Raw genomic sequence first — 27,953 nt, forward strand, 5'->3', positions numbered from 1 at the left:
TTATTTCATAAGGTATTATGTATATACTGGATAGGTGAAGAGTCATGTGGAAGCCAGAATGGAAATTTTACAGCAGTATAATGATTTACCTATAGAAAAATTTGCACATAGAAAAAAAAAACACTTAAAAAAAAATACCAATCCTACAGCATCTACAAAAAAATACACAAATGAAAAAAAGAAAAAAACTCCATCAAAAATGCATTATTTGCATTTCCCTGTTGATCTGCATCTAACATAAAAACTCTATATGAAACCGCTCTAAACTAAACTTTAGGTAATTACAGCCATTGGTTGAACCTACTTTACGCTAAATTCACATCTGCGCTATGGATTCCGCTTCCCTGCTCTGTTATCGGAGCAGGAAAACTGAATCCCTTGGATGAACGGATCCGTCTCATAATGGTTCTGCACCTATCTGGCATTTTTAGTGGACGCAAAAATCCTGCATGCTCAAGTTTTTAATCTACCATTCAATGCCAGGTCTGCGCCGAAGCCTCTGAACTGAACCTCTGACGTAGATGTGAATGCAGCGTTACTTAACTATTTAGTAACACTTCACACCACGTATGTACAATCTATAGAGCTCTAATCAATTCAGATACATTTGTTATATTTTGGCGAATGTTTCCACAATGTTGAGTTCCATCAAGCAAGTACACAGAAAAGGAACGTATCGAAATATATTTAATGTACAATTCTGAAAGTACAATTGAAAAATATATATTATTTTCTAAAAGTATAAAAACAAGATAGAAAAGGTGTATAAAATGTGTACAAAGTAGTATAAAAACACAAAGGCATTGATGATGATGTCTGAGCACAATTCATGCATGAATTGTCATCCCCCTCTCCATGTCTGGGTAGTTTTCTTCTGGGAGGAATATGGAATCTAAAAAGATAAATTAAAATGTTATCCTTAAAAAAAAACAACAAATACTCCAAGAAAACATTTCCATGTCCATATTTATATAAGGGGACATTTATGACATAATCACATAATATATATACCATGAATGCCAAATGGGTGCTGCTCTCACCTCTGGGATCCATTGTCAACCCACTGGGTAAAACAGCTGCCACATCAAAATGGAGAACAAATGGAGGGTCGGCCATAACTCTCCTATGTTACGTGTGCTGCTGGGATCTGTTGTTCTAAGCTTCCTAGCAGCACAGACCTCACAGGGTTTATATGTGAGCACAGACCCAGGAGATTGGCTAGCAGGAAGTACCACACCCATCCAGCTCAATCAATTAACCAAGTGAGGTCTGTGCTGCTAGGAAGCCTAGAACAACAGATCCCAGCAGCATATGTAACATCCTAGAAGTGAATCGAGAAATCCATGCGCACACATGGCCACCTCACCAGATGGGTCAGGGAACCCCTGTTATCAATATACGCATAGGTGCCAGAGATGGGACAGGAACCTAATGGATGTTTGTGGCTTATGATGTGGTTATAACTAAGTTGGGAAAACAGTTTTAAAGGAGTATACCAGCTACAGCAAGTGACAGCAGATTATTAGGATATGTCATCACTTGCTGATTGGTATGGGCTTGACTGCTGGGACTTGTACTAATTAGCAAGTTATATGCCATCACTTGCGGCTGCTCGAATGCCCCATTAAAAAAAAAGGCTCTAAAAAGGAATTAACTGAAAAACAAACTTCACTTTTATTCCCACTACCTACAGTGACTCAGGTCCTGGCTCTGATACCTATGAACCTATACAGTAAATAACTGATCTTGGGAACATCCTGAGACTAGGTGGCTAGTTGCTGCTTGTGGCGGTAGTATTGCACAGGCTATAAACAATAGAGCAGTGAAGAGAATCGATGTAAAAGAATATGAGACCGGTACCTATATTGAAAGATTTATTGGTTTTCTACTATAGTCACTGTTCTCTGCCCTGGTGATTCAGTGCTGCAGCTCCAGTGGTCTTCCCCCAGTCTGTTGAACAGTGAGGCTTTGGCTGCAGTACAATCAGTGGTTTTAGCAATCATGTGCCATACCTCTGGCATCATGGCTCCCTTCACTGAAAGGTGATGCCAGTAGTTTGGCTGTGGTGGCCACGAGCTGCCCACTTGTAAACCAAAACCAGGACCACTGTTGGAGCTTCAGCACTACATCACTGGGACAAAGAACAGGCCTATAGATTATTACTCCTTCACCAAATTTTACAGTTGGCACATTCTAGTAGTTAGCGGTTTCCAGAAGTTGCCAAACCCAGATTTATCTATCAGATAGTAAAATGTGATTGATCACAATAGAGAATACAATACCTCTTCTTGTGACGTGCTTTACACCATTCACTATGCACACGGTAGCCTTAAGCTTATGTGCAATTTCTCCGCCATTGAAACCCATTTCATGGAGCTCCTGACACAGTTCTTGTGCTGATGTCTCTGCCAGAGGCAGTTTGGAACTCTGTAGTGAGTGATGCAAAGGATAGGGCATTACTACATGCCCTTACTATGTGCCATGAGCTCAATAATGTGGACAGCTGTCCATATAGTTTTGGCCATAAAGTATATAATCTTTCACACGTATGTGTGACATCAGAGAATCCTATTGACTGGATTTCTCCTTTAATGACAGCTGCCATGAGTACACCTTTAATGCAGTCACATAGGACCACACTGATAAATCATATATTTTTTAGCATGCATAATTTTATTTTGTTCTCTAGTTCTGTAAAGGAGACTGTACCTGAAAAGTGGGGCTTGGACATATCGGACCTAGACTCGGATGGCCTTTTGGCCAGCTCAGGGCCGGTCTTGATCTGTGCAGGAGACAGGTTGATCCAAGTCAAGTTCCTACATAGAATCTACTCTATTCCCACCTGTTTGTGTACTATGGGCCTAATCCCCAATGCAGACTGCCCAAGATGCTTGATGAGTGCGGGCACAATCATGCATATGGTTTGGGAATGCCATGTTTTGCAGACCTATTGCAGAGATGTCCTCAAGTTTATGGAAGCGCACCTAGGGGCCCTGCACATCCTGCATCCTAAAATGTGTCTCTTTGGCCTTGTGGAGGACATTCCGGTTGACGCAGTAACACGTACTTTATATAAATCGCTGCTCTTTTATAGTAAAAAAGTTATATTGCTTAACTGGAAACATCCAAAAAAGCCTACTAGGGCTGCTTGGCAGCATGAAGTGAATGGGGTCATCCCTCTATATAAGATGACATATATGGCATGAGGCTGCCCTGCCAAATTTGCTAAGATATTAGGTAGAAGTATTAGGCCAGTGGGTTGACTGCCCTAATACTGCATCAGGCGCATCTGGCTAGCTTCTCGGCCAGGAGGAAGTGTGGAGGTTTTTCTTTTTCTACTCCTCACTATGCCCAAGGATATTGAATGCTTGCTGTGATGACGGTCGTGTCGAGGGTAAAACCTTGTTTTTATGTTTTAGTTACTATTTCCCAGGTTCGGAATCTTGAGGGGAAATAAATAAAAGGGTATATGTAATTACAAAGCAAAGGAAGACTACAAGAGGTCTGATTACTGAAATTTACAAAACACTGCTGATATCTCTTCCTATGCATGTTTGTATTGTATGAGAATACCCAATAAACGTTTCCTTAAAAAAAAAAAAAAAAAAGACTGTACCTTCACTGTGATCCACGTCTGGCCGGCATGAAAGAAATAGCCAGGCAAGTCCGACCAGCAAAGTTACCACCAAATTGACAACAATCCAAGGCCGAAGGATCTCAGTCTCTGTATCTTCCTGCCTAGAATTATAAAACAAACAAGCAGACGGGAGACTTTTACTTAGTTGATCCAGAAGGATTAAATCTGTACTATAAACAAAATGCGAGAAGAAACGATATCTTAAACCATCCAACATATATTGTAAATCTTAAAAATCAAAGGGGTCTTCTCTACAGAATCACCTAGCAGCTCAGCACTACTGTTGGTTAATATTCTCGCACTAGTCTGCATTTACATTGGCTAAAGTTGTGCAGTAATATACATGTCGTACCCCTCCAGCCAATTACTGGCCCCAGTGGTAATGTCGGGGATTGCAGCACATGGCTGTTGCAGCCAGTGATTGGCTGGAGTGATCACATACTGATCAGAGCGCTTTAATTATCGACCTGTTTAAAAGGTCCAATATAATTATCTAGCTGGACTGATAACTATTTTTTAGTGTATCTATTTTCAGCAGGGCCACAAGGACTGGGATAAGCCAGGGCCAAGACCTATAGCCCCTTCAGATCCAATTATAATCCAGCTTTAAAGACACACACGGAAAACATATCTGATAAACATAGTTTTAAGTTCATATAAATGCATTTAAATGGGTTTTCTTCAGGATAGGTCATCAATAGTTAATCAATGGAGACCCGCTTTTCGGATTCCCCGATGATCACTTGATTTGCTGTCAAACAGCAGGCTAGATCTGCGTCATAAGGAACGGAAGTGGAAATGCTTTAGCTGGCTTCACTTCAGTGTGCTTCCTCGGTGTTGGAGGCGGAAGTGTAATAGCCAGCTTTAGCTCCAATTGATTTCAATGGGAATGAAGACAGCTACGGCACTTGTCCCCTATGACACATGTCTGATCCGCTGCACTGACAGTCGGACGAGCCTATCAGCTCATCGCTTGGAAACCAGAGTGACAGGTCCCTGGCAAATAACTTTTGATGACCTATCCTGAGATTAGGTTACCAATAGTTTTTATTTGGAAAACCCCTTTAAAGAGATTTTACCATTAAGACATGTATCCCCTATCCACAGGATAAATGCTTGATTGCTTGAGTCTGAGCACTGGAACCCTCCCGTAATCCTGAGACCAGCGCACCTGAATGTCCCATGTGAATGGAGAGTTGGTGCGCATGCTAACCGCCACTCTATTCACTTCTATAGAACAGGTGGAGATTGACAATCTCTTTCCATCCCTCAGAAGTGAATGGAGTGGAGGGAAAGCATGCGTGCGACCGCTCCATTCACATGGGGTATTCAAGTGCACCAGTCTCAGGATTATGGGAGGGTTCCAACGGTAGAAACCCCAACAAACATACACTGGATAGGGGAAAAGGGTCTTTAGTGGTAAAAGCCGTTTAAGCCATGGCAGTAAATAATCTTTAAAATGTACTTATCAGAATGAGTAATACCAAAAGTAAGATCTTACCACAAGCTGCCATTCTGCGTTGGAGGTGTGTAGAAATTTATCCTGTCACTTGTCATTTGTTGACTCAGTGCAAGAAAAAGAGCAACAAAATACACTGAAAACAGAGGATGTTACATTTAGGGATGACGAGCAAGAGCAATCACTAATATATACATTAGCTGCATATATTGATTGTCTATTATTCTGGCAGGACCTTAAGCAGTGTCTTTAAGTTTATAAAAAAGTCTCTAGATGAAAACAACTATTGGTACTGGTGCATCTTGTCTCCACGAGAAATATGGGTGGAGACATGGGTTGGGAGTCCCGAGTTAGAGAGTACGTCTAGGTGATAGCCAGAGGTGGGGATTGGCTGGCGCACACACACCTCCCCACATGCACAGCCCATTCCCCTTTCCCAGGTCACATATCTCCCAGCCGGACTCCCCGCTCTCAACGTCCATGTCCCCCCCACCGACACAGCATCAGAAGGCGGCCTTGCTGTAACTGTGTTCGCTGAGGTCCCTGCTGCTGTGTGTGGAGACACTGACAGAGGAGGACGGAGTATGCAGCCGCTGGCGAGAGCCACAGGGAAGGGCGGAGTATGCAGCCTCAGCTCCCGCATTCCTCTGTGACATGGTCCTGCCAGCTTACACATGTCCCCTCTGTCCCAGCCGGCGGGGAAAAGCTGCAGTGAGCGGCACGACAGGGAAGGAGAGTGACAGCCCGGCCCACCTGCAGAGGCAGCAGGGGGAACAGTAGAGAAGCATAGGTGTGAGCGGGGCATCGAAGTGGGGAGGAGAGTGACAGCGTGCCCGGCTGCAGGGGGAACGGAGCGGAGGAGAGGTATGAGTGTGGCGCTGGGGCAAAGCAAGCCCAGATGGAAGTCATCGGCGCCGGGGTAAAGCAAGCACAGATGGAAGTCCGTCGGCGACGTGTGTTAGCTGCCAGGGCCATGTCACAAAAGGATGCAAGAGCTGAGGGGGGCGTTAATAGGGCGTTAACAAGGCGTTACCTGTCACTCTGCAGGTCTCCACCCATATTTCGGGTGGAGACAAGATGCACCAGTATCACAACTATCTGCAGATAATTACTAATGACAGAAAGTGTTAAAATTGTTAAGGGTGGATACTGCAGGGTGAGACATCCATTTAAAGGAGTTGTTTGAAGAAACTGACCTAACAGCAGAAAATGTTATAAAATAAGAAATAAAAACAATCATAACATACCTGTACAATCCACGTCTGGTCCCCACATATCTTAGCTTTTTTGCCTGCAGTGATGATGTAGCGTATATCTACATAACCACTGCAGCTGATCACTGGCCTCAGCGGTGATGCAAGCAGGAATGGCATGAGACCCCTGAGGCTGTCCTATTAATTTCAATGGGTGTGAAGCCACCTGTTACAGTTCTGACCCTGACCACTGATGCAGACGTCCAGCTCTGCTTCACTGACAGCAGACCGGAGGATCAGCTAATAAGCGATGATCTTGTACTGATGACCTATCCTGAGGATAGGCCATCAAAAGTAAAAAGGGAGAACCACCCTTTAAACCTTTCCAATCCACTGTCTGACGTCTGAAGACATTCTGATTGAAGGCTGTACAGCTCCGATGTCAGAAGATGTACAGCAGGGTATTCTTACTGTATATTACTGGCTGCTCTGTTGTCGGGGGCCTCTCCAGCATGTCCCTTACCGCAGTACCGGCTCTAGCCAGCAGACGGCACCATTGTATAATGACAGAAAGAGAAAGCCCCCTAGGAAACCCTGAATCCAAAATTGGATTGCAAAGGGTTAAAGACTCTGCTCACCTTTATAACTAATTGCATATAAACTTGAAAAATATGAAGCAACTTGCAATAAGTTGCCTTAAGTTTCATGTCTACAGATCCAATATGGCCTATATGTCTCAAGGATTACAAACAAAGCCTGTATAGTTCTATACTCCCATCTGTCTCCCAATTCTTGATCATGTACATAGTAAAGAACTACTATACAGTTTGTACTATGTAACCATGGAGACACATAGGTCTGCATATGAGATATATACTCAAAGAACTAGGATAAGAAGTATCATCTGTTTATAAATATAAAGTATAAAGTTGTATTCAGGTGGGATCATTGTGATTGCATCACATCACATTTAGAGCTCATGCCCACGGACGGAGCAGGGTACGCCCGTGGATTTACGCTGCCAGAGTACCGTGGTGGTAAACAAAAAGTCCTCGCTTGTGATCGCGGGAAAAACACGCGTTTTTCCGTGCTCTCCTTAATACTATATTAATGGAGACCTCCACTGTGGAAAAAAGCGGTGAAATAGAACATGCTGCAATTTTTTTCCCGCAGTGGAAATCTGTGGCAGATTCACGCATGTGAGCACTGACAGACAGAAAAGCTATTAGGTTCAATAGAACCTAATAGCTGCATTATTCCATCGCGGATTTCCACCGTGGGGACCGCGGCAGAAATCCATCCGTGGGCATTAGCCCTAAGACGGAAGAAGCATGCATAGCAGTTGTGTTCTTAGGGATGCGCTAAATTAATAAACTAGTATTACTTACTTAATGAAGCCACGGCTGATGGGTCCAGTGTAACAAGACCTCGAATTGCATTTGCCACATTAGCTAGGTCAATCCTAGTAGGAAAAAAAAAAAGCTGAATCATTTGCAGTAGCAATAAAAAACAGTGAAATAAAAGTAACCAAAAAGGTAACTTGGAATTATTTATGGACTGTAGTACCTGTCAAATGCAGAAACGGTGCTGAGAGCCAACAGCAAATACAGGAAGCACTGAGATGGATATGCCAAATCTTTGTAAACTTCAAGCAGCTTAGGTAGAGAAGTCAACTGGCTGCCGGCAAGGATGTAAATCACCACGACGTTCCACAATGTGTACCCAGATAAGAAGCCACTGCAGAACAGCCCGATTATCCTGAAAAGAAGCGGGAATGTTAGAAAGTAAGAGACCGCATACCCGCAATATCTCCTGATGTGTGTGTGTACCTAAAGCTGCGATGCACAGTGAGAGATACATCCATACTGCTCCATGTAGGTTTAATATCCAGGAAATCATCCACATGTTCTGTGGTTTTGATGATCGCAGAACGATCTGCAGCTTGAAATTTTCCTAAAACATACAATAAATGACAACATAGGAATCTCTATGATTAAGGCGAATTTATGTAGTTATGTTTAGGATTTGCTAAGCTTCACATAACATAGACGGAGCTCGCCTTTAGGGCTAATGCCCACGGCCGGGTTTCCGCAGCGTTTCACCGCAGCTACTAGGTTCTATTGAACCTAATAGCTCAATGTTAATGCCGCGGAATTCCGCAGCGTGAAATAACCCGCGGCATGTCCTATTTGCCGCGGGAATACGTGCGGACAGCTTCCATTGTAGTCAATGGAAGCCGGCCTTCACGCTAAACTTCTGCTGTAGCACAGTGGAAGTATAGTGTGAATAGGTGCTCCGCCCACCGCTGTCTGCGTCATATGACACTGCCGGCTGAGCTATGCGCTGTACTGTGCATGCGCACCGGCGCGTGATGCGGGAGATGCGCAGTGGATCCGGAGGGGAGTATGGGGTCTTTGGGGTGAAGGGGGGCGCCGTGACGGACTCCGCTGCGGTATTCCGCTTGCGGAGCCCGTCATGGCCGTGAGCATGAGCCCTTAGGATCGCCGAGGGTCGTGAATGACTAAACAGCTAACAACAACTTTTTGCATAAGAAACGCTTAAAAAAAAAACTTAAACAAAACAAATTTGTTTTCCTGCCACCCCATTCAAAGTCCCATAACATTTTTTACCTTTCCGTTGACAGATCTGTATGAGGGTTTGTTTTCTGCGGGACACGTAGTTTTCAATGGTACTATTTTCGTACACATGTAATTTTTTTGATCCCTTTTTTTTTTTCGTAGGTGAGATTAAGAAAAAAAAAACAGCAATTCTGCTATTTTTCTTATGGTGCTTACATAAATAAGAAATTTATTCGGAGAATTCATACAATTAAGGAGATATCAGATTTTAACATCTTATTTTTTCTGTTGATGGAGCTCTACAATGGCCTGTTCTTTACTAGATGAGTTTTGGGAGTTTTTTTGGTACCATTTTAGGGTATATAAGACTTTAATTCCTTTTTTTTCTGTTTTTAAGGAAGTCAACAAACAAAAACAGCAATTTTGGGTTTAGTTGTAAATTGTTTTTATTTTACAGCACTCACTGCAAAAGATTGCGATTTTTAAAACTAGCAGTTTGTTTAACATTTTTTACTATATTTTTAGCCCCATAACAGCATTTGGAGATGCGATCGTTTGATCGCTTGAATAATAAGACTACACTACTCATGTACTACAGTGTACCATGCCACTACTACATATAGACAGCTAGTCTATTAGATCCTGACTCGGGCAGAACCTCAGACTAATGTACATGGCAGACACAGAGGCCATTGGCTGCCGTGGTGTCCCATCATTAACAGATAAAGCATTGTGTGGTAGGCAATAAGCAATAGAGGGAGCCCCAACGACTGAGATGCCATGGTCCCTAACTTCTCTTTTCTTAAGGAAACGTACTTATAAATTGAACTTACTATTCTTCTCCACAAATAATTTGCCTACAGGTTGACTTGTCAGGGATGGTACGATGAACACAGGATGATGTTCTGGGAGTCTTATTTGTCCATCTGGAACGATATCTTCATCTTCTACACCCAGGTCATTAGGAAATCCATGTTCTACAGGCCTAGCTTTCCTAGTGATAAAAAAAGGCAGACCGGCTCACCACCACCTGATCCAAAACTTGTGAATTACAAGACGGTGCAGTGAAAGAGAAAGCTGCTCCAACAGCAGACACGAGAAAAGTTGCAAAAATCTTCCAGCACTCCCGCAGATATGTGAAACTTTTAACTAGTTTTCCTAGTAGAGAAGATACATTTTATGGTGCTGAATTGACTGCAAATAGATCAGTCAAGAATTTATTTTCTTGATCAACAGTAAAAACCTTGTGCTAAATATGGTGATCATATGTAAATAACTGACTTTAAGGTGATTTGATAGCTATGAACTCACCTAAACAGGTTTTCAGATAACTAGGTATTCGCAGTTAGCTACACGGTACACTACACCACCACAGAACTTACTTTGTTCTTCTGCGAGGTTTGCGGACAATTCCTTCATCTGGAGGATGGGAGTCTACATTACCACCATTCTGGGTAATGGAAGTATTAAGGTTCTGCTTGATGAAAGAGGTCTCAGCTTCTACAATAAAAAGAATACAAGAAAAAGAAACTTTTTATGAAGTTATTAGAATTATAGAACAGAGTTTATTAAAATTACAGTGGCCCCATTTTTGGCTGCTCTCATATCAAAAATTGAAATCTACACCTGCTAATGCCCCATTTACATGGGACAACTGTCGTCTGAATGAGTACATGACGTCACTGCTAGGTAATAGCACTCATGCAGAACATCGCTGAGAATCGCTAACTTCTCACTCAGTGCTTCACATTCTATGTGTTTACACGTAGCGAGAAGTGAGCAAACCAACAATGATTTTTATGCAGGCTGAAACCAAGCAACAAACGAAAACCAAACGAATAGTGCACAATGGCTTCGAGTTTAGACGCAACGATTATCGCACATTTACGTTATGTGCAAATAGGGCATGGAGTAGATTTGTGCTAGAATTTGCTCCAATTTTTGTTGAAAGTAACAGGCAATCTGTTGGACCGGTAGAGACCATACACCTCTACCAAATAACCCATCCACTTTTCCCCACCATTTTTTAAAAGTGGGGAGAGGCAAGGAAAGTCGCAAATTATGAGACTAATATGACATGCACCAAAATGTGTTTATTTTTTTAGAAGAGCTCGGCACTTGGTGAGGTGTGCACTGAAAGGCTTCCCTTTGACTTCTTACTGCATGGTTTGGCTTGACTGGCAAGTCTCTGCCTAAATGCAAATATAACCTGTCAATCTAGCTTAGCTGGGTAGGTGACTTTGACTGACCGTAGAGAAGCTGGAACGGAGCTGCCCAGTGACCACCACTTCCGTTGGGTCAGTGTGTCACCAAACAGAGAGATAAGTAGCCAAATTCTTTCAGCTTCACTAGGCTGTAGCCAGGCAAGTACAGACCTTTGGGTAACAGATGTGTTCCAGGCCCCTCCTTATCCATGGGACATCAAGCTACTGCTTGCTGGGGATATTGGAATCACCAGAAAGAAGCCCATTAGACTGGCTGGTTATGCACAATGCTCAGCCCCTTGCTACCAGAACAAATGTTCACCATCAGTCCACCATCTGGTCTGGTGGTTTTGCTCCTTTTTTATTTACCTTTATATGGTTCTCTAGGCGGAGGGATTGGAACCTAGATAGATTTTTTGCTTTTCTGGAGTTTTAACGGCTTGGCAGGTATATTTCCCTTAGATTAGGCATGTAACCAGATACTATCTTATCATCTGCGACATAATTTGATTTGCTGCACTGGGATTTTAGCATGAGACCTAGCCTGCAAGCACCTACAGACAGATGAGTGGAGCTATTTTCCATTTATGGAGCAACTTGGTTCCTGATAAACTCTATTCTCCAGGGAAACACGTTGAACTAATAGAACCAATATATATTCACTGGGTGTATCCCTTAAAATATAACTTTTATTGACAAATATATATAAAATGTTTGGGCCTCACAAAAAACAGACAAAACAAAACAAAACAGAAACAGAGCAGTAGATAGAACCCTGGAAAAGAACCGATAAAAAATCTGTGAGGCCCAAACATTTTATATATATTTGTCAATAAAAGTTATATTTTAAGGGATACACCCAGTGAATATTTGTTGAAAAGCCTTTCCTTTGTATCCCTCTGCCTCTGTGAATAATAGAACCAATATAGAATCAATTGAGACTATATTTTAGAAGATCCATTGATTTTAGATCGAATTAATAGAGTGTGATTGTACCACAGAGGGTGATAGTACTCTTTCACATACGTTGATTAGTGAGTTAGAGGATCCTTACCTTCTACCTAAATTCATATGAACTACACTTCTCCTATACGGCCTTGGATTATTGGGCGATTTAATCTAACCTATAGAGGGAGATCCTGCACTGAAACATCACATCAGGTCTCCTTGTTTTTCAGCATTAGGACTAGGAGAGACTCGCTTGAATTAGACGTGTTGCGGTTGTCACGTGAGTCGTTACTCTTTGACCTTATCTCTCTCATCCTTTGCATCATATGAGAGGAGATTGAATTTGGGATCCCTACACTTATCTCCCTCCTTTTTCTTTTTTTTCCCCCATTGATTTCAATGGGAGCTTGGCATGCAATACCAAGCTGGGCCACTGCAGTGGGAACGGAGCTGTCTACTTCCTGCAAAAATCATCATAGCGCAGGAGCACAAAGGCCCATAGAACAGCTGATTGATGGAGTACCTGGCAACGGACCGCCTCAGATCTACTACTCGTGACCTATCCTGACGATAGGCCATCAATAGTTTACAACTAGACAAACCCTTTAAATATCTGAACAGTCCCGTATTATATCATATTATCCAATTTACCTGCAGGCTTCTTTCTTTTCCTTTTTCGTCTTTCAGGTGTAAGAGGTTCTTTACTTTCTGAAGTTTTTAAAGCTGTTTCCTGTACAACATCATCTGCAAGCAAGGCAGGTCGTCAACATACATAAAGATAAAACATTCATGTAATGCAAGGCTAAGTACAAAGCAAAAATAAAACATTTGTTACCGCTGTCCATCACTATCACCACAAGCCGGCACATATCTGAACGTACTGCTATATCTTTAATTAAGAAAGCAATAGTAATTGATACACAGTATATAGATTTTTTTTCCTTTTGAAAGTTTTCATTTGTTGGCCTACATATACAAAAAATGGCTAAATCTTGTTAGAAAAAAATCAGTCTTGTATGCAGGGAGATTGGAAAGACCGGTTAAATTCCAATAATCCAGCATTAGCTCAAACACAGTAGTAGTGGACGAATACCAATAGATGTTTAGACCTTCCTGTTATTTGCTTACCTTTAGGCCTCCTTCACACTGGCGACTAAGTCGAGCGATTTTGTATCATTGCTACGATGCTACAAATCGCATGTATGAGAAGCCCATGCTTTCCTATGGGTTCCTTCACACATGAGATGTTTTGTAGCATGCTACAAAACGACACACAAACCTCGCAAGTCTGGCGATATGCCCGCGACACGCGAGGTTTTGTAGCCCATGTTCCTCTAGGGAGCCTTCCTCTCTGTTGCATTGCATTGCACGAAAACGCGGTTTGCATGGGATGCAATGCGACTTTGACAGTAGCAGATGCTACAAAGTTGCGTGATTTTGTAGCGTCACATGCGATTTTGTAGCGCTACAAAATCGCGGTATTGCTGCGAAAAAAATCGCAGCCATATCATACGGTGCAGCGATGCGATATGTCAGTGATTTACTCGCAGTGATGCGGTGTCGCCTGTGTGAAGGAGACCTTATCTGGAAAAACCCGCAGTCCTACATCATACTGGCTCGATATATTCAGTTGTAGCAAGATATAGAATTCTCCTGTGGTCATTCAGATCTAGAGAACACGTTGAGAAGGTTAAGCCGGTCATGCAGATTTGATAAAATCTGGCACAATCTGCTGATTTCGACAGGTTCGGCAGACACTTTTAATGTGCGTGGAGGCAGCATAAATGTTCCACGGCAGCAGACACTGAGAGAAGGAAGGATTGGACGGGCTAGATTACACCAGCCTGAGCCTTTGTTGCTCCAGGAGATAATCCGTGGTTGGCAGGACCGTATCACTCACTCCCTTGTGAAACAAACATGCAGGCTGAGCTAGAAACGCACTCTGTGAAGTCACAACGGGGGTCTTCCAAGGCGTTTATTGGCTCCTGTGATATAAAAGCAATCTATACACTGCACTGAATACATACACTGATCATCAGCTCTTAAATGGTGAAAATGGTCTTCTACTTCATTGTTTGTTTTGTTTTTTTGCCTTCCTCTGGATCAACATTGGGATGTAATAGGCTGAACTGGATGGACATGTGTCTTTTTTTCGGCCTTACATGCTAGGTTACTGTGAAAATGGCACTGATCCATTCACAGATTTCATTTTTGAAATTTCCAAAGTAAATGGGTTTTGTAAAGGATTATTCTACGATGCTTCCCCTAGAGGTTAGTCTAGAGTTTTATTTATGTACATACATGTCCTTGGCAATAGATATTAGTTTGGCTCGTGGATTGTTGCTATATAATTTCATTATCCTAGCATGTAAATGGTGACGGATACCCTTATTATGGGGAAGAGCCGGAATTTATATTACTGTAATGAGATCATGTTTTCATGTTCCAATCCGAGCTCAGAGGATCGCCTTCTAAAATTAATTCCCGGGATAATTAATTCTTCTTAATACGTCTTATGAATTAGTCACTCTGTTTATTAAGAAATTAAGTTAGGACTTTTAAGCATTAGGATTAGATATTTCCGTTTTAGACTGTTCACACCAGCAGTCGGCAATCTATCACAGGAGCAAAAAGAGGGAATGTCGGATTATGTCCTATGATGGAAATAAATGCCATCAGACAATTCCACGGCAGGATTCCCCCGCAGAATTTCTGCCCGTACACGCCTGCATAGGATTGCATTACAACATGCAATCCTATGCAGACAGCTGCGATTTTTCTGCGCGAAATCCCGCGCAGAAAACAAGTCGCAGCATGTCACTCCCCGGTCGCCGGCTCTGGTCTGCGCATGCGCCGGCTGGGCGGCAGCCGGCACTTGAAAGATCTGGGGCCGTGGGAGCAGGTGAGTGACGCGCTGCTCTCTGTTGGGGCTTGGGTCGGGTCCCGCTGTGAGAATTCTCACAGCGGGATCTGACCAGGCCGTCTGCAGGCGGCCTAAGGCTAACCTCATACTGGCGAGTGCGATTCGGGGGCCATGATTCCCACCCCCATATCGCGCTTCACACCATGTGAACACCCCGAGGATGCGAGGCTTTTTCATGTCAAAACAGCCTTGCAGCACTTCGGGGAAGAAGCAAACCTTCAACAGGGCTGAGCTTTTTCCTTTGTTTTCAATGGGAGACCTCACAATGCTGCTGCTGCCCCATTGAAAACAATGGGGTTGCGATGCAAGAGCATGCAAAAAGATAGAACATGCTGCGATTTGTTTCCTGCATAGCATCGCGGTGCCATGCGGGAAAACATCGCTCATGTGTATGATCCCATTCAAAAGAATGGGGTTCATATATGCGCAACACACAAATCTCGCACAATTTTCTCGCCTGTGTGAAGGCGGTATAAAGGTGCTTTTAGACAGAATGATTATTGTTCAAAAAAATTGTTCAAACGAGCGAAAGTGAAGGATAATAATTCGGCCTAAACACAGCCAATGACTGAACGACGACAAGAATCATTCGCTTTTCGTTCATCGTTCATCTCATGCAGACATAAAGTTCACCGTTGGCTCGTTCACTTAGCGGTCAGTTTCTTTGCTCATACAGGGTCTGAACGATTCCCGTTTGAACGAGCCAACGACGCGTTTGCCTGTCTGAACAGACTGCACAAGTGCAAAGAGTTAGCAGTGACGTCACTCGCTAGTTCAAACGGGAATTGGCTCGCCTAGAAGGCCCCACATTCACTATAATAGGGTCCATCTGGCTTCCCTCCAGCCCTCGGCCATATTCCTGGACAAGACAGTGCAGCATGCTGTACTATTCTGTCCAGCATTTTGTGCCGGAGCAGATGTGAAAGGAGATGTATGTGTAAAACTAGGTATGAATTGAACATGGCTCTTACCTAATGCATTAGTAGATGACTTGACCTTTTTCTTTTTTGAACGGCTAATTGGGATTTCATCCTCTGAAGAGAAAATACCAATTTTAAAGAAAACCATTTTCAACAAATTCACAAGTAAATTCTAAATAGGTAAAACAAATAATCCTACTTACCTTGATATGTGCTTAAAAAACTAGAAGGTTTCCATGCGAACACATGAAGAAGAAAAAAATAAAGTCAACCAAAATCAAAGGCAATATATGCCATTAGTACAAATGCTGGTATAATGCCATTTACCTCGGTGTTGGCGGGAGGGCACGTGGTGGTGCCTGGGATTGGCAAGAAGAGAAATAAAATGTTAAAATACTAGGAGACGGTATGTTGCATGTACTCATAAGTAACACCAATTATATCTTATACACAAATAGGTACAAATATTAAAATAACCCAGAAGAGGCGGAGGGTGAACCACACGTTGGGGTGCAATGACTCAGAGCTCTGTATACATGTATAGGTTAGTGTTTAGGTTATCGTAACATTTGTATGTATTGTAGCAGTGCAGTGCACAGAAGGGCCTGTAGAGGGCCAGAGACAGGACTACTGGTGCGAGGGTTAACCAAGGGGTAGAGCAGGAACCAAATAAAAGGCCGTTTCCTGCCAAAGACAAGGGAGAGAGAGGACCAGCGCAGCATAGGAAGGTGCTGCAGGCTGGTGGCCTGAAAAGGCAAGAGTCCGACAGGGATGACTCCCCTGGACTCCCACCCAAGTTGGGGTGCTTACTGACGTGATGTGACGTGCTGTAAAATAAAGGCTGGCAGGAGCCAGACAAAGAGGTACGCTATCCCTGAGCCGTGTTTACCCGTGTGGTGCGCCATATCTGGTACGAGAGGTCAGCGATCCCGAGGCAAGTGTACCCCCCCTTACCACAGTATTTGGCAGGTTTATATTGAGTAACACGCGCCCCATCGGTGTATTGCTGGTTTATCTAGGATAATGTACCACCTGAGGTTTTAATTGATTTGTGATAATAAAGATGATTTTCTTCCATATTGCTTTGTTTTGTGCATATGATTTAATTGGTATTGATCATGCAGTAATAACACAGAACAATATCGTATTATCATATTATTATAAACCTAATTTTCGCAGTGAGGCCTCATATCCACAGCCGTGTTGCTAAAACGCTGTATTTTACTGATTTTGTAAACAGCGGGTCTGGCGGCAGAGACCGTGTATGGGTGCGAGTGCACTGCGCATTGACGCATATCACACGCTGTGTGACTAATTTTTTTTAATCCCCTGTATTACGTATGGAGAGCGTTTCATATGCTGCCTATACCAATGTATAGGGCTCACGCTGCATGGTCCGCAGAGAAATAGAGCATGCTGTGATCTATTTCTTGTGCCTATCTACACACTCATGTGTATGGATCAATGAAAGTCCATTGACTTTCATTGATTCCATTCACCAAGTAGTATGCGGCCGTGCATCGCACATGTACTACGCAGTGGACATGAGCCCTAATGTCCTCCTAAACACTACCAATGCACTGTGGGGATTAGGTAGTCTGAACATTACATTGGCCACTTGGATGGCCAAAAACGGGAACTGGAACTGACGGACTAGAGGAACATCAACTACGGGTAATACATTACACCCCTCCCTCCAGTGCTGGGATAGAGCTTTTCCTGGAACCAGAGGGTTGCTTTGAAGGGAATGCACCACCTACATTTTTAACTAATTAAAACTAGATGTTCCATTTTTGTTTTCTGATTGTAGATATTCTAACTTTATTGGCTATACGTGACTATCGGAGCGGTCATCGTGCATGGGCTGTAGATAAGAGCATTTCGAGAGATGCTTTACAGCAGCCTCATGGATTGTAGACACAGTAGAAAGGAAAGGACCCATGAACTTCTATAGGAGTGTTCTAGGCATGCTCTGTGACCTGTGCGGGAGCAGGAGAAGGTGCGCTGTGACCAACATCTATTGTGAATGGTGGATCCTGGATTATTTATATAGGTTTTATTCCATTATAAGCCTGGCTGTGAGGAAAACGAGATGACTGCCAAAAAGTGATCAACATCAAATGTCAGGCTATGGTCAGTGTGAAAACTGCAGGATTTTAGGATTTTTTATTAATATAGTCCAATAGTCTTTTTACGTGCTGTTATTGCAGGACGTGTATGGAGTGAAATAGCGCGACTATCTCCCTCCATACAGTGCAGGCGTTAGCTGTTTATTACAGCTGACACCCGCAGCCAATAGCTGCAATCGGCCACACGGCGGATCGCGGCTGTTAACCCTTCAAATGCCGCTGTCAATTCTGACAGCAGCATTTAAATCCCCCGACCGATGTTTGGGGGTCTCGTACGCCCCCCCCCCGAGTGAGATCGGGGGAGCCGTGCAGGTGTCGTGGCAGCCGAGGGCCTTCTGAAAGGCCCCCATGGCTGTCTGGACAGACTGCCTATCAAGCCGTCTCCGTGGGGTAGCTTGGTAGGCTGCCTGTCAGAATGCAGTATGATGTAATGCTATGGCATTGCATCATACTGCAGGAGCAATCAAAGCATCGCTGGTTGTGTTCCCCCCTGGGGACTAAAAGAAAGTGTAAAAATAAAAGCAATAAAGTTTTACTTATTAAAAAAAAAAAAAAGAAATTCCAAAAAAAACCAAAACCCTTTTGCCATATTTGCAATAAAAAAAATCTAAACGATAAAGCAAAAATACGTATTTGGTATCGCTGCGCCAGTAAAAGTCAGACCTATCAAGGTAATGCATCATTTACCCCGCACGGTGAACGACGTCCGAAAAAAAAAACAAACAATGCCAGAAATGCGCTTTTTTTGGTCACCCTATCTCCAACAAAAAATGTAATAAAAAGCGATCAAAAATTTGTTTGTATTCAAAGTTACCATCGGAAACGTCAGGACATACTGCAAAAAATGAGCTCCTGCACAACTATATCGACAGAAAAATAAAAAAGTTATTGTGAGCAGAAAATGGAGACAGAAAATAATTTTAAAAAAATTTAAATATCTTTAAAAAAAAATACAAGCAGTACAGCAAAAAAAACTATATAAGTTTGGTATTGTAGTAATCGTAATGACCCATAGAATAAAGTTATCAGGTCATTTTTGTTGCAGTTTGTGCGCCGTGGAGACAGTAGGCACCGAAAGATGGCGGAATGTCATTATTTTTCCTCGTTTCTCTCCACTTACGATTTTTAAAAAGTTTTTCAGTACATTATATGGTACAATATATAGTACCATTGAAAAATACAACTGGTCCCGCAAAAAACAAGCCCTCATACATCGACATCGATGGATGAATAAAGGAGTAATGATTTTTTTTTTTTAAAGGGAGGAGGAAAAAAATGAAAATGGGAAAAAAGCAAAAAAGCTCCGTCACTAAGGGGTTAACATTAAAACTTGATAAACACAATAGGTCACTTTTTCATGACACATTGCCTTTAAGTAAAATGTATTGAGCCGGCTGCCTCACACAGCGCACAGAGTAACTTGTGCCCATTGCGTCCATGTAGAGATTAAAAGGGCAATGAAAGATCACCAGTTGTGTGTACTTACCTGGACACATTTCCTATGTATAGATCCAGTATAAAGGTACTTTTACATGGACCTATCGGCTGAATAATCACTTAAAAGAGCAAAGTCAAACGATAGTCGTTCAGTGTAAGCATGGCCACAGACACGGTGACGAGTGATCAGTCGGTTCTAGAGATGAGCGAGCATACTCGGTCATGCCCCTTTTTCACCCGAGCGCCGCAATTTTCGAGTACTTCCGTACTCGGGCGAAAAGATTCAGGGGGCGCCGTGGGTGAGTGGGGGGTTGCAGCAGGGAGTGGGGGGGGGGAGGGAGAGAGAGAGCGCTCACCCCTGTTCCCCGCTGCTACCCCCCCGCTCCACCACGGCGCCCCCCGCCCCCCCCCCCTGAATCTTTTCACCCGAGTACGGAAGTACTCGAAAATCACGGTGCTCGATCGAGTAATTACTCGAAACGAGTACGTTCGCTCATCTCTAGTCGGTTCCTTTCAGCTTACCAAAAAATAGTCGCTGGTTGATCAAAAGTTATCTGGTGTAAAGTCAGTCGTTCCTACTAGAACAACCTGCAAACAAACTTACATGGAGATCTCCTCTACGAATGATATCTCAGCAAATGACTAATAAACAATCATCACTTTGTGTAAAAACAAACGACTGTCGTTCGTACTTTTCAATGACTTTTCTGAGCGACTATCTGAATGACGCTTGCTGCTCCGTGTAAAGGTACCGCAGTCTGGTACTGAATGTAAATACAGCACCCACATCTATTATAAGGCTGTTACCACACAAACCACTGCAACGTTCTAGAGCAGGCTTCGCTGTAGTTGCACTAATGTGTGTATATATATATATATATATATATATACACACACACACTAGTGTGACTACGATATGCAGTGATACTACTAGGCATCATCATCCGGTGTGACCAATGATACATACACCTATTATTCATATAGTAATGACTGTGATATCAGGTCACTTTCTGTCCGGCACGGTCCTTATCTATGAAATAATATAGTTACTTACCCGCTGCCGCTTCCCCATCATCAAAAGTCAGTGTTCATGTAGGGCGCAGGAGAGTCCCTTTACACAACACTGCTAACGCAGATCTCCTTAATTCCCCCACAGCAATATCCCTCAGATAAACTGGCGGATTATAAAGGTTAGAACCTTCTGTCCTTCACGGATGGGTCAGAGCTTATATACAAGACAGAGACTGCGGGACGCCGATGACTTGTACAGGTGCCACGGCCTGCGGACCACCGCTGAATACACAGTAGATAGAACCTTCTGTCCTTCACGGATAGGTCAGAGCTTATATACAAGACAGAGACTGCGGGACGCCGATGACTTGTACAGGTGCCACGGCCTGCGGACCGCCACCGAATACACAGTACATAGAACCTTCTGTCCTTCACGGATAGGTCAGAGCTTATATACAAGACAGAGACTGCGGGACGCCGATGACTTGTACAGGTGCCACGGCCTGCGGACCGCCGCCGAATACACAGTAGACCGCTCGCAGAGTAATACCTACATCACCACAATTCATGTTTCTTTCTCTCCTCTATGGGAGCGCCGGCCGCAGGGGAAGAGCGAGCGGCCAGGCTGCTTCAAAACCAGCAGGTTTTGAACCAGCGCTTCTCCTGGCGGAAATCTCGCTGCGGCCAAACCGCGAGATTTCAGCCGGGAATCCGGCCTGTGAGAACCCAGCCTTATGGTGCTGCGCAGGTGCATTAGGCCGGGTCCACATCTTCCGGTTGGAAGTGCCGCCGCAGCTCAAAATACCGGAAGAAAAAGCGATGCATTACTTCCATCTAAAATCCGGGCAGCTGAGCAGAAGCCAAACGGACCCCATCATAGTCCGTTCGGGGATTCCCCTTTCCTGCTCCCCAAATGGAGCGGGAAAGCTGAATCCCGGGCGCAGGTGTGAAATAGTCCTCAGGCCTCATGCACGAGGGCAGATTTCAATTGCAGAATCTGCAATCAGCACCCACATGGGGAATCCGCTGTTCATGTCCCCCATAGGAAAGCATGAAGCGTCCTCACCTCCGAGCACACATGCGGATTTGATTTACGGATTCTGCGAGCAAGAAATAAATCACAGCATGCCCCACTTTAGCACAGGTTCCGTGCGGACCGCGCCATTGATCTCTATGGAAGCGTTTAATCAGCAATTACATTTCAGATTTGTAGGTAGATACTTTTCAGGTTGCTTGGCGACCAGACAGGGAGGTGGGGAAAGGCACCATTGGGTTAGCGGATGCGCTGCAACTCATACACGCGTAAAAAATACGCAACCCCGCCTCCCAACCTTTTCCCCACCTTCCTAATTGCTAGATAGTTAGTGGAGATGTGCATGGTACAGCGAGGCGTTTCCCCGAAAGTAGGCCCTACCCCGATAATAAGACCTACTGGGTTTTTGGGGAGGCTTAAAATATAAGGCCTCCCCCGAAAATAGGACCTAGGTAACATTCACTGAGTGGCTGTGATTGGCCAATCACAGCGCTCACTTTGTTGGAGGCGGGGTATTCAAAGCCCCGTTCCCAATAAAGCTGAAAAGGCAGACGGGGAGGACCCTGAAGGTTTCCACAGGGCCACCGGGGACCATCGGGACACTGCGGGCCAGGTGAGTATAAGATCCCCCCCCCCCCCAAAAAAAAAATAAGACACTGTGCCTCTTTTGGGGCAAAAAAATAATATAAGACAGTGTCTTATTTTTGGGGAAGCCCGATAGACAATGGTCAAATTGAGCCAAATAGTGGTTGAATCGGTATGACTGAAGGGGGCGGTTGAGTACGGCTAGCAGGGATTGCAGTCAGCAGGACAGGGAGCATGTTATCAGGCGGAGTACAGAGGGGTTTGGTTTAGGGGATATGGTAGCTGTGATCAACTGTACTGCAGGATAACATACAGAACCTGTACGACTCTATAGCTGACCGTGTCTCATCATGTATCCAGGCTAGAGGCGGTCCAACAGGGTGCTAGAGTCTCCATGGCTAACCGTATCTCATCATGTATCCAGGCTAGAGGCGGTCCAACAGGGTACTAGAGCCTCCATGGCTAACCGTATCTCATCATGTATCCAGGCTAGAGGCGGTACAACAGGGTACTAGAGCCTTCATGGCCAACTGTCAGCTTGACATATGTAAGCTTGACAAAGACAGAGATTGTCGAAATGCGTTGCTACATTAAAAAGAAAATTGTTTCTTCCACGGCGCGGGATCTTTTTCGTCTTTCTCGCATACTGGATACATGATGAGATACAGTTGGCCATGGAGGCTCTAGTACCCTGTTGTACAGCCTCTAGCCTTGATACATGATGAGTAGAGATGAGCGAACGTGCTCGGCCACGCCCCTTTTTCGCCCGAATACCGCGATTTCCGAGTACTTCCGTACTCGGGCGAAAAAATTCGGGGGGTGCCGTGGCGGCACGGGGGGTAGCAGTGGGGAGTGGGGGAGAGAGGGAGAGAGAGAGGGCTCCCCCCTGTTCCCCGCTGCTACCCCCCGCACCGCCACGCCTCTCCCCGCCCCCCGGCGCCCCTTGAATCTTTTCACCCGAGTACTGAAGTACTCGAAAATGGCGGTACTCGGGTGCGTAAGTACTCGAAACGAGTACGTTCGCTCATCTCTAATGATGAGATACAGATCACCTAAACGAGGCTGCTTAACTGCTTACATGCTCACCACAGCATCTAAGTGGTTAACAGAGGTGGAGGAGGCCCTCTGTCAGTCCATCGGTCGTCTGTTATGTGATTGCACGGAAGCGTGGTGGGGGTGGTTAATGTGCTTCCATGGTCTCCAGATACCTAACAGCAGCTTCAAAGCCTACTAAGCCAATCACATCTGCAGTAACAGTAATACATAGCCCTCCAGACATATTGCAGTGTATTATATGAATGATCACAGAATCAAGTGAACAATTGAAAATGAAATGGTAAATTTCAAATGAAGCCAAAAAAACCCCAAAAACAAAAAAAAAACAACTTTTTAACTTAGTTCCTTATTTTAGTGGGGAAAAAAATAATTAAAAAGAAATATGACTCATTAGGTATCGTAACCAATCCCACCACAGCCTCTGCCATAAGCTGAAGCCCACAGTTGGGTCCCCTTAAAAAGTAACTGTTATTGATATGTCATAAAATATATTATAGTAGCAATGAATTAAAAAGATCAGAGTATCAATGTAGTGTGAGTGAATGTAATACAATAGGCAAAACCGCTCTAAGGCCCCCTGTCCACGGACGTGTATTCGCCGGCAGTAAACCGCCGGCGAATCATGTCGGTCGACACTTTACATAGCATTGCTATGGAAAGTGCCGGCCCCTGTCCACGAGCGAAGAATCATTGCGATTCTCCGCTCGTGGCGGGCAATTCGCAGCATGCTGTGAATTGCCCCGATTCTCCGCGGCAAGCCTATCTATTCGATAGGGCTAACCGGCGGAGATTCGGCAGCGGCTCCTGCTCCCGGGCGGCGGCTCTCGTGGCTGAGATTCGCAGCGGGACTTCACAACGCCCGTGGACAGGGGGCCTAAGAGAAAGAATATCCTGCCTTGCTGATTATGCACAAATATCAGGGTCACGACCAATACTTGCTGAAAATGGCACTACCATGCAGCAGTACACCGCTATGTGCTAAAGATATGGCAATTAAATAAATATATGGTCAGCCTGCCATTTGATTGCATATGCAAAAACAATGTTTTGGTTTTTCTATGCCGCTTAATTACCAAATTGAGATATTCAATCTTGAGAGAGAAGTTATCCTTATTCTCTATAACCTCCCATCATTCCAAACCTATATGTTCGGAATATTGACAGGATTTGGTAAATATGGGAGCATGACATTCATATTTGTATGCAGGCAATTTTGGCAAATTTTAATGTGTTTCTATAGCCCCTGCGGTATATTTAGGGCCCGTTGCATTATTGCACTTTCTTAACTCTCTATAATACTAAGTGCATTTGGCGTGCATGTGGGGACATAACGCGGACATCCTTGTGCAGGTATTTGCAGCACATTTCCAGGGGGGTTTCTGCAGCCTTTGTGGTCTATCAGACACTTTTCTGCTACTGCACACGTGCAACTGTTGTGATGGTGTTTCTTAGATGTCGTCTCATTGTCTGTCACAAATATCTGCTGTGATTGGCTGTGATAGCAGTATGTCAGAGAAAGAATCCTGAGTCACTATGACATTATGACATTTCATTGGCTACTATTGAACCCGCCTTCCAGCTTTATTATTTCCTGCCAGAAGCTGGGCTATAAGTATAGCTCCTATACACCTGATTATGCCAGAGTCCTGGTGAAACATGTTATGGTGTTGGTCTTTTAGCACAGAGGCTCATGGAGTCTATCCTGCAAAAGCTGATCTAAGACTTAAAGGGGTTGTCCCGCGCCGAAACGGGTTTTTTTTTTTTTAAACCCCCCCCCCGTTCGGCGCGAGACAACCCCGATGCAGGGGTTAAAAAAACCACCCGCACAGCGCTTACCTGAATCCCGGCGGTCCGGCGTCTTCATACTCACCTGCTGAAGATGGCCGCCGGGATCCTCTGTCTCCATGGACCGCAGGGCTTCTGTGCGGTCCATTGCCGATTCCAGCCTCCTGATTGGCTGGAATCGGCACATGACGGGGCGGAGCTACACAGAGCTACACGGAGCCCCATTCAGAAAAGAAGAAGACCCGGACTGCGCAAGCGCGGCTAATTTGGCCATCGGAGGGCGAAAATTAGTCGGCACCATGGAGACGAGGACGCCAGCAACGGAGCAGGTAAATATAAAACTTTTTATAACTTCTGTATGGCTCATAATTAATGCACAATGTACATTACAAAGTGCATTATTATGGCCATGCAGAAGTGTATAGACCCACTTGCTGCCTCGGGATAACCCCTTTAAGCCCATGGAAGCAAGTGATCCGAAATGCATTCACAATTAAATTGCGGATTTGTAGGCAGATGTGGTACTGGTTTATCTTGTCTCCACCACAAGTATGGGTGGAGACCTTGTGTGGGTTGTATCCGCCCAGTGTACGCCCCCCAAGCTGCTGATTGGTTGCCTGCAGCAAGGTCCTAGCAGCGTGGAGACTCATGTTTGTCTGGGATGGAGGGTTAGGATTAGTTTCAGTGTTAGGCTTAAATTTCTAGCTGTAAATGCTTCCATGTGAGAGCGGGGCTGCAGTAACATGGAGGGATTTACAGCAAATAATTTAAGCCTAACACTAAAACTAATCCTAACCATCCATCCCAGGCAAAAATGAATCCCCACGCTGCCAGAAGATAGCCACCCGTGTAAGATCCTTGCCCCCCACCCGGGCAGCCACCGTAAAGTTGTTACTGGGGCCATGCAGACAGCTTGTACGGTCCCCCCGCCACCGCGGCCCTCCAGCCACAGATGCAGAGAGCGTCCCCCAGAGGCAGAGGACGGGAGGAGTGAGAAGGCAGACCTGAGAGCTCGATGATGCCATGCAGTGTGCCCCGTCCCCCAGTTGTTTCTGGTGTCGCAGCCCTTCAGCCACAGATGCAGTGAACGGGAGGAGCGAGACGGCAGACCTGAGAGCCTGAGGACCGCCAAGAGCGACAAGGGAGAACAGAGTGCTTGGAGTGCCAGGACCTAAGACACTGAGGACCATCCAGCCAATCAGGAACAGGGGGCGTCACCTGGCTGTCACTTCCGGTGTCAACAAGGTACACCAGTACCGGCAGATACCTCTCTGGTTGCTTGGAGACCAAGCAGGGAGGAGGGGGAAGGCAGTTTGGGCTTGCAAATTTTTTTTCCCAGACGGATCATCAGCTGTGCATCCGCGATCGCCGGCAAGCATTTAAAACATTTTTGCAGTGACTCGCAGGTCTTCTGCTGCGGAAATCCGCATGCATGAGGCCTTAGTTTACCTGGCAGCATTTATTACACATGCTGGCAGTTCATGCAGGGATCTAATCACTTGCTGAATCTTCAGTCTATAGCAGTGTACTGCTGCAGGGTAGCGCGCACCTTTTGCAGCAAGTGTTATAGGTGTGGCCCTGGTATTGAGACTCTGATGTTTTTAATTTATTGCTACTCTAATATATTTTATTACATATCAATAAAAGTTGAGGGTTTCAGCTTATAGCAAAGGCTTTGGTGAGATTGCTTACAATTTAACACTAGTGGGTCCTTGAGACCCCCAATTTTTTTCTCTCATTAGGTCTCATCACATTATAACACTAAAACAAGCACTATTTATCCTGCACAGTGAACACGGTAAAAACAAAGCCAAAATACTGCTTTCTACTCATTCTTCCTCCCATAAAACCTAATAGAGTGACTAAAAACCCAAGACTACAAATTGTCACGCAGAAGACAGGCCGTCGCACAGCTCCGTGGATGGGCAAGTCAGAATATTGTGGGTCTTCGAATGCAGCAACACCTGAAAATATTTTTTAAAAATTGTGTTTTTATTGGGCCAAAATAGAGGCTATTGCCCTGCAGAGATGGGCACCGGGGGGAGGCCATATCGCCCTGAGGTAAAGGGTGCTAGGGGGAGGCCATCGCCCTGCAGAGATGGGCGCCGGGGGCGGGCCATATCGCCCTGAGGTAACGGGTGCCATCGCCCTCAAAGACTGGTGTCAGGGGGAGGCCGTCACCCTGCGGAGACGGGCGCCGGGGAAGGCCATGGCGGCCTGTGGAGACGGGCGCTGGGGGGAGGCCATAGCCCTGTGAGGGGGAGGGTGATAAAGGAGGTTATTCCACTGGAAGGCGGGGTGTTGGATGCAGTTATTGTCCTGCGAGGGAAGCGCTAGAAGCGGTAATTCTGCTGCAATGGAGGAAACACTGAATGTGGTTACAATGGGCTCCTCGGTAACAAGCGTCACCCCATACATGTCGTCATCTGTCCGTGTACAAACTACTATTTGTTCACGGACGCTCATTCCAATGGGCAAGAATTGGGGGGACTTTGTTGAAGAAGTGAGGGTTGTGGCTGCTGCCCCTCTGGGGAACCCCACCAATATGATAGTAACCAACAGTATGGGAGGGCTCCCGTCTGATGGGACACAGGTGACGTATCCCGTATCTTGCAGGGGCTGGACTCATACACTGAGTGCTCCATTATCTGCTGCTGTATAACCCACTACAATAACGGTTACTGCAGTCAGGTATCACGTAGGGTGACTACGGGGCAGGCACATCGCTCACCCGGGTCCCGTCCATAGTGGGAGATCTGCCTACACCCGGCCGCTGGTAGAGGAAGGTAACAGGCTGCAGCACAGGAGCATTTAAGCCGTTGTCATGAGAACGCAAGCACAGCGACTACTTCCGGCGTCTACGTCACTTCCGCTCCGCTGTGATTGGCCGGCGTTGTGTGACTGTGCTGCAGAGATATCAGCCCCCGGTGTACAGTGGCACGGGGCTCCGAGTTCCGTATCTCCCTGTCGGACTCCTCTTACGCAGCGACTAAATCATAACTTATTTATGAGCAGCAGGAGGCTGTTTATAGCAACGTAGGCTAGAACTACATG

The 27,953-nt window shown here is 44.9% G+C and overlaps 1 protein-coding gene across 2 annotated transcripts; it reads right to left on the minus strand.

Annotated features, from left to right (window-relative positions):
• Positions 1-674: 674 nt before the first annotated feature.
• Positions 675-27,753, minus strand: TMEM237 (transmembrane protein 237). 2 transcript variants are annotated; one of them, XR_010786366.1, is made up of 14 exons: positions 27,631-27,753; positions 16,191-16,222; positions 16,067-16,086; positions 15,915-15,977; positions 12,672-12,764; positions 10,251-10,368; positions 9,702-9,862; positions 8,119-8,242; positions 7,856-8,047; positions 7,678-7,751; positions 5,139-5,232; positions 3,617-3,738; positions 2,710-2,782; positions 675-892 (listed from the first exon to the last, which is right to left on the minus strand). XR_010786366.1 is itself a non-coding variant. In XM_066575695.1 (13 exons), the coding sequence occupies exons 1-13, from the start codon at positions 27,643-27,645 to the stop codon at positions 828-830; spliced, it is 1,173 nt and encodes a 390-aa protein (XP_066431792.1). In that variant the 5' UTR covers positions 27,646-27,753; the 3' UTR covers positions 675-827. The 2 variants fall into 2 exon arrangements, 1 of the variants encoding a protein (XP_066431792.1); XM_066575695.1 differs by lacking the exon at positions 2,710-2,782.
• Between the last annotated feature and the right edge of the window lie 200 nt (positions 27,754-27,953).

Source organism: Eleutherodactylus coqui, chromosome 8 (assembly GCF_035609145.1).
Source record: "Eleutherodactylus coqui strain aEleCoq1 chromosome 8, aEleCoq1.hap1, whole genome shotgun sequence".
Taxonomy (NCBI): domain Eukaryota; kingdom Metazoa; phylum Chordata; class Amphibia; order Anura; family Eleutherodactylidae; genus Eleutherodactylus; species Eleutherodactylus coqui.

What these genes read in the sequence shown, in the direction of transcription:
- TMEM237 (XM_066575695.1), bottom strand. An exon ending in ATTATTTGTGGAGAAGAATA is followed by an intron (nt 8,243 to 9,701) that starts GTAAGTTCAATT and finishes TGTATGTTTTAG; the next exon opens with GAAAATTTCAAGCTGCAGAT. An exon ending in ACCGTTTCTGCATTTGACAG is followed by an intron (nt 7,752 to 7,855) that starts GTACTACAGTCC and finishes TTTTCCTACTAG; the next exon opens with GATTGACCTAGCTAATGTGG.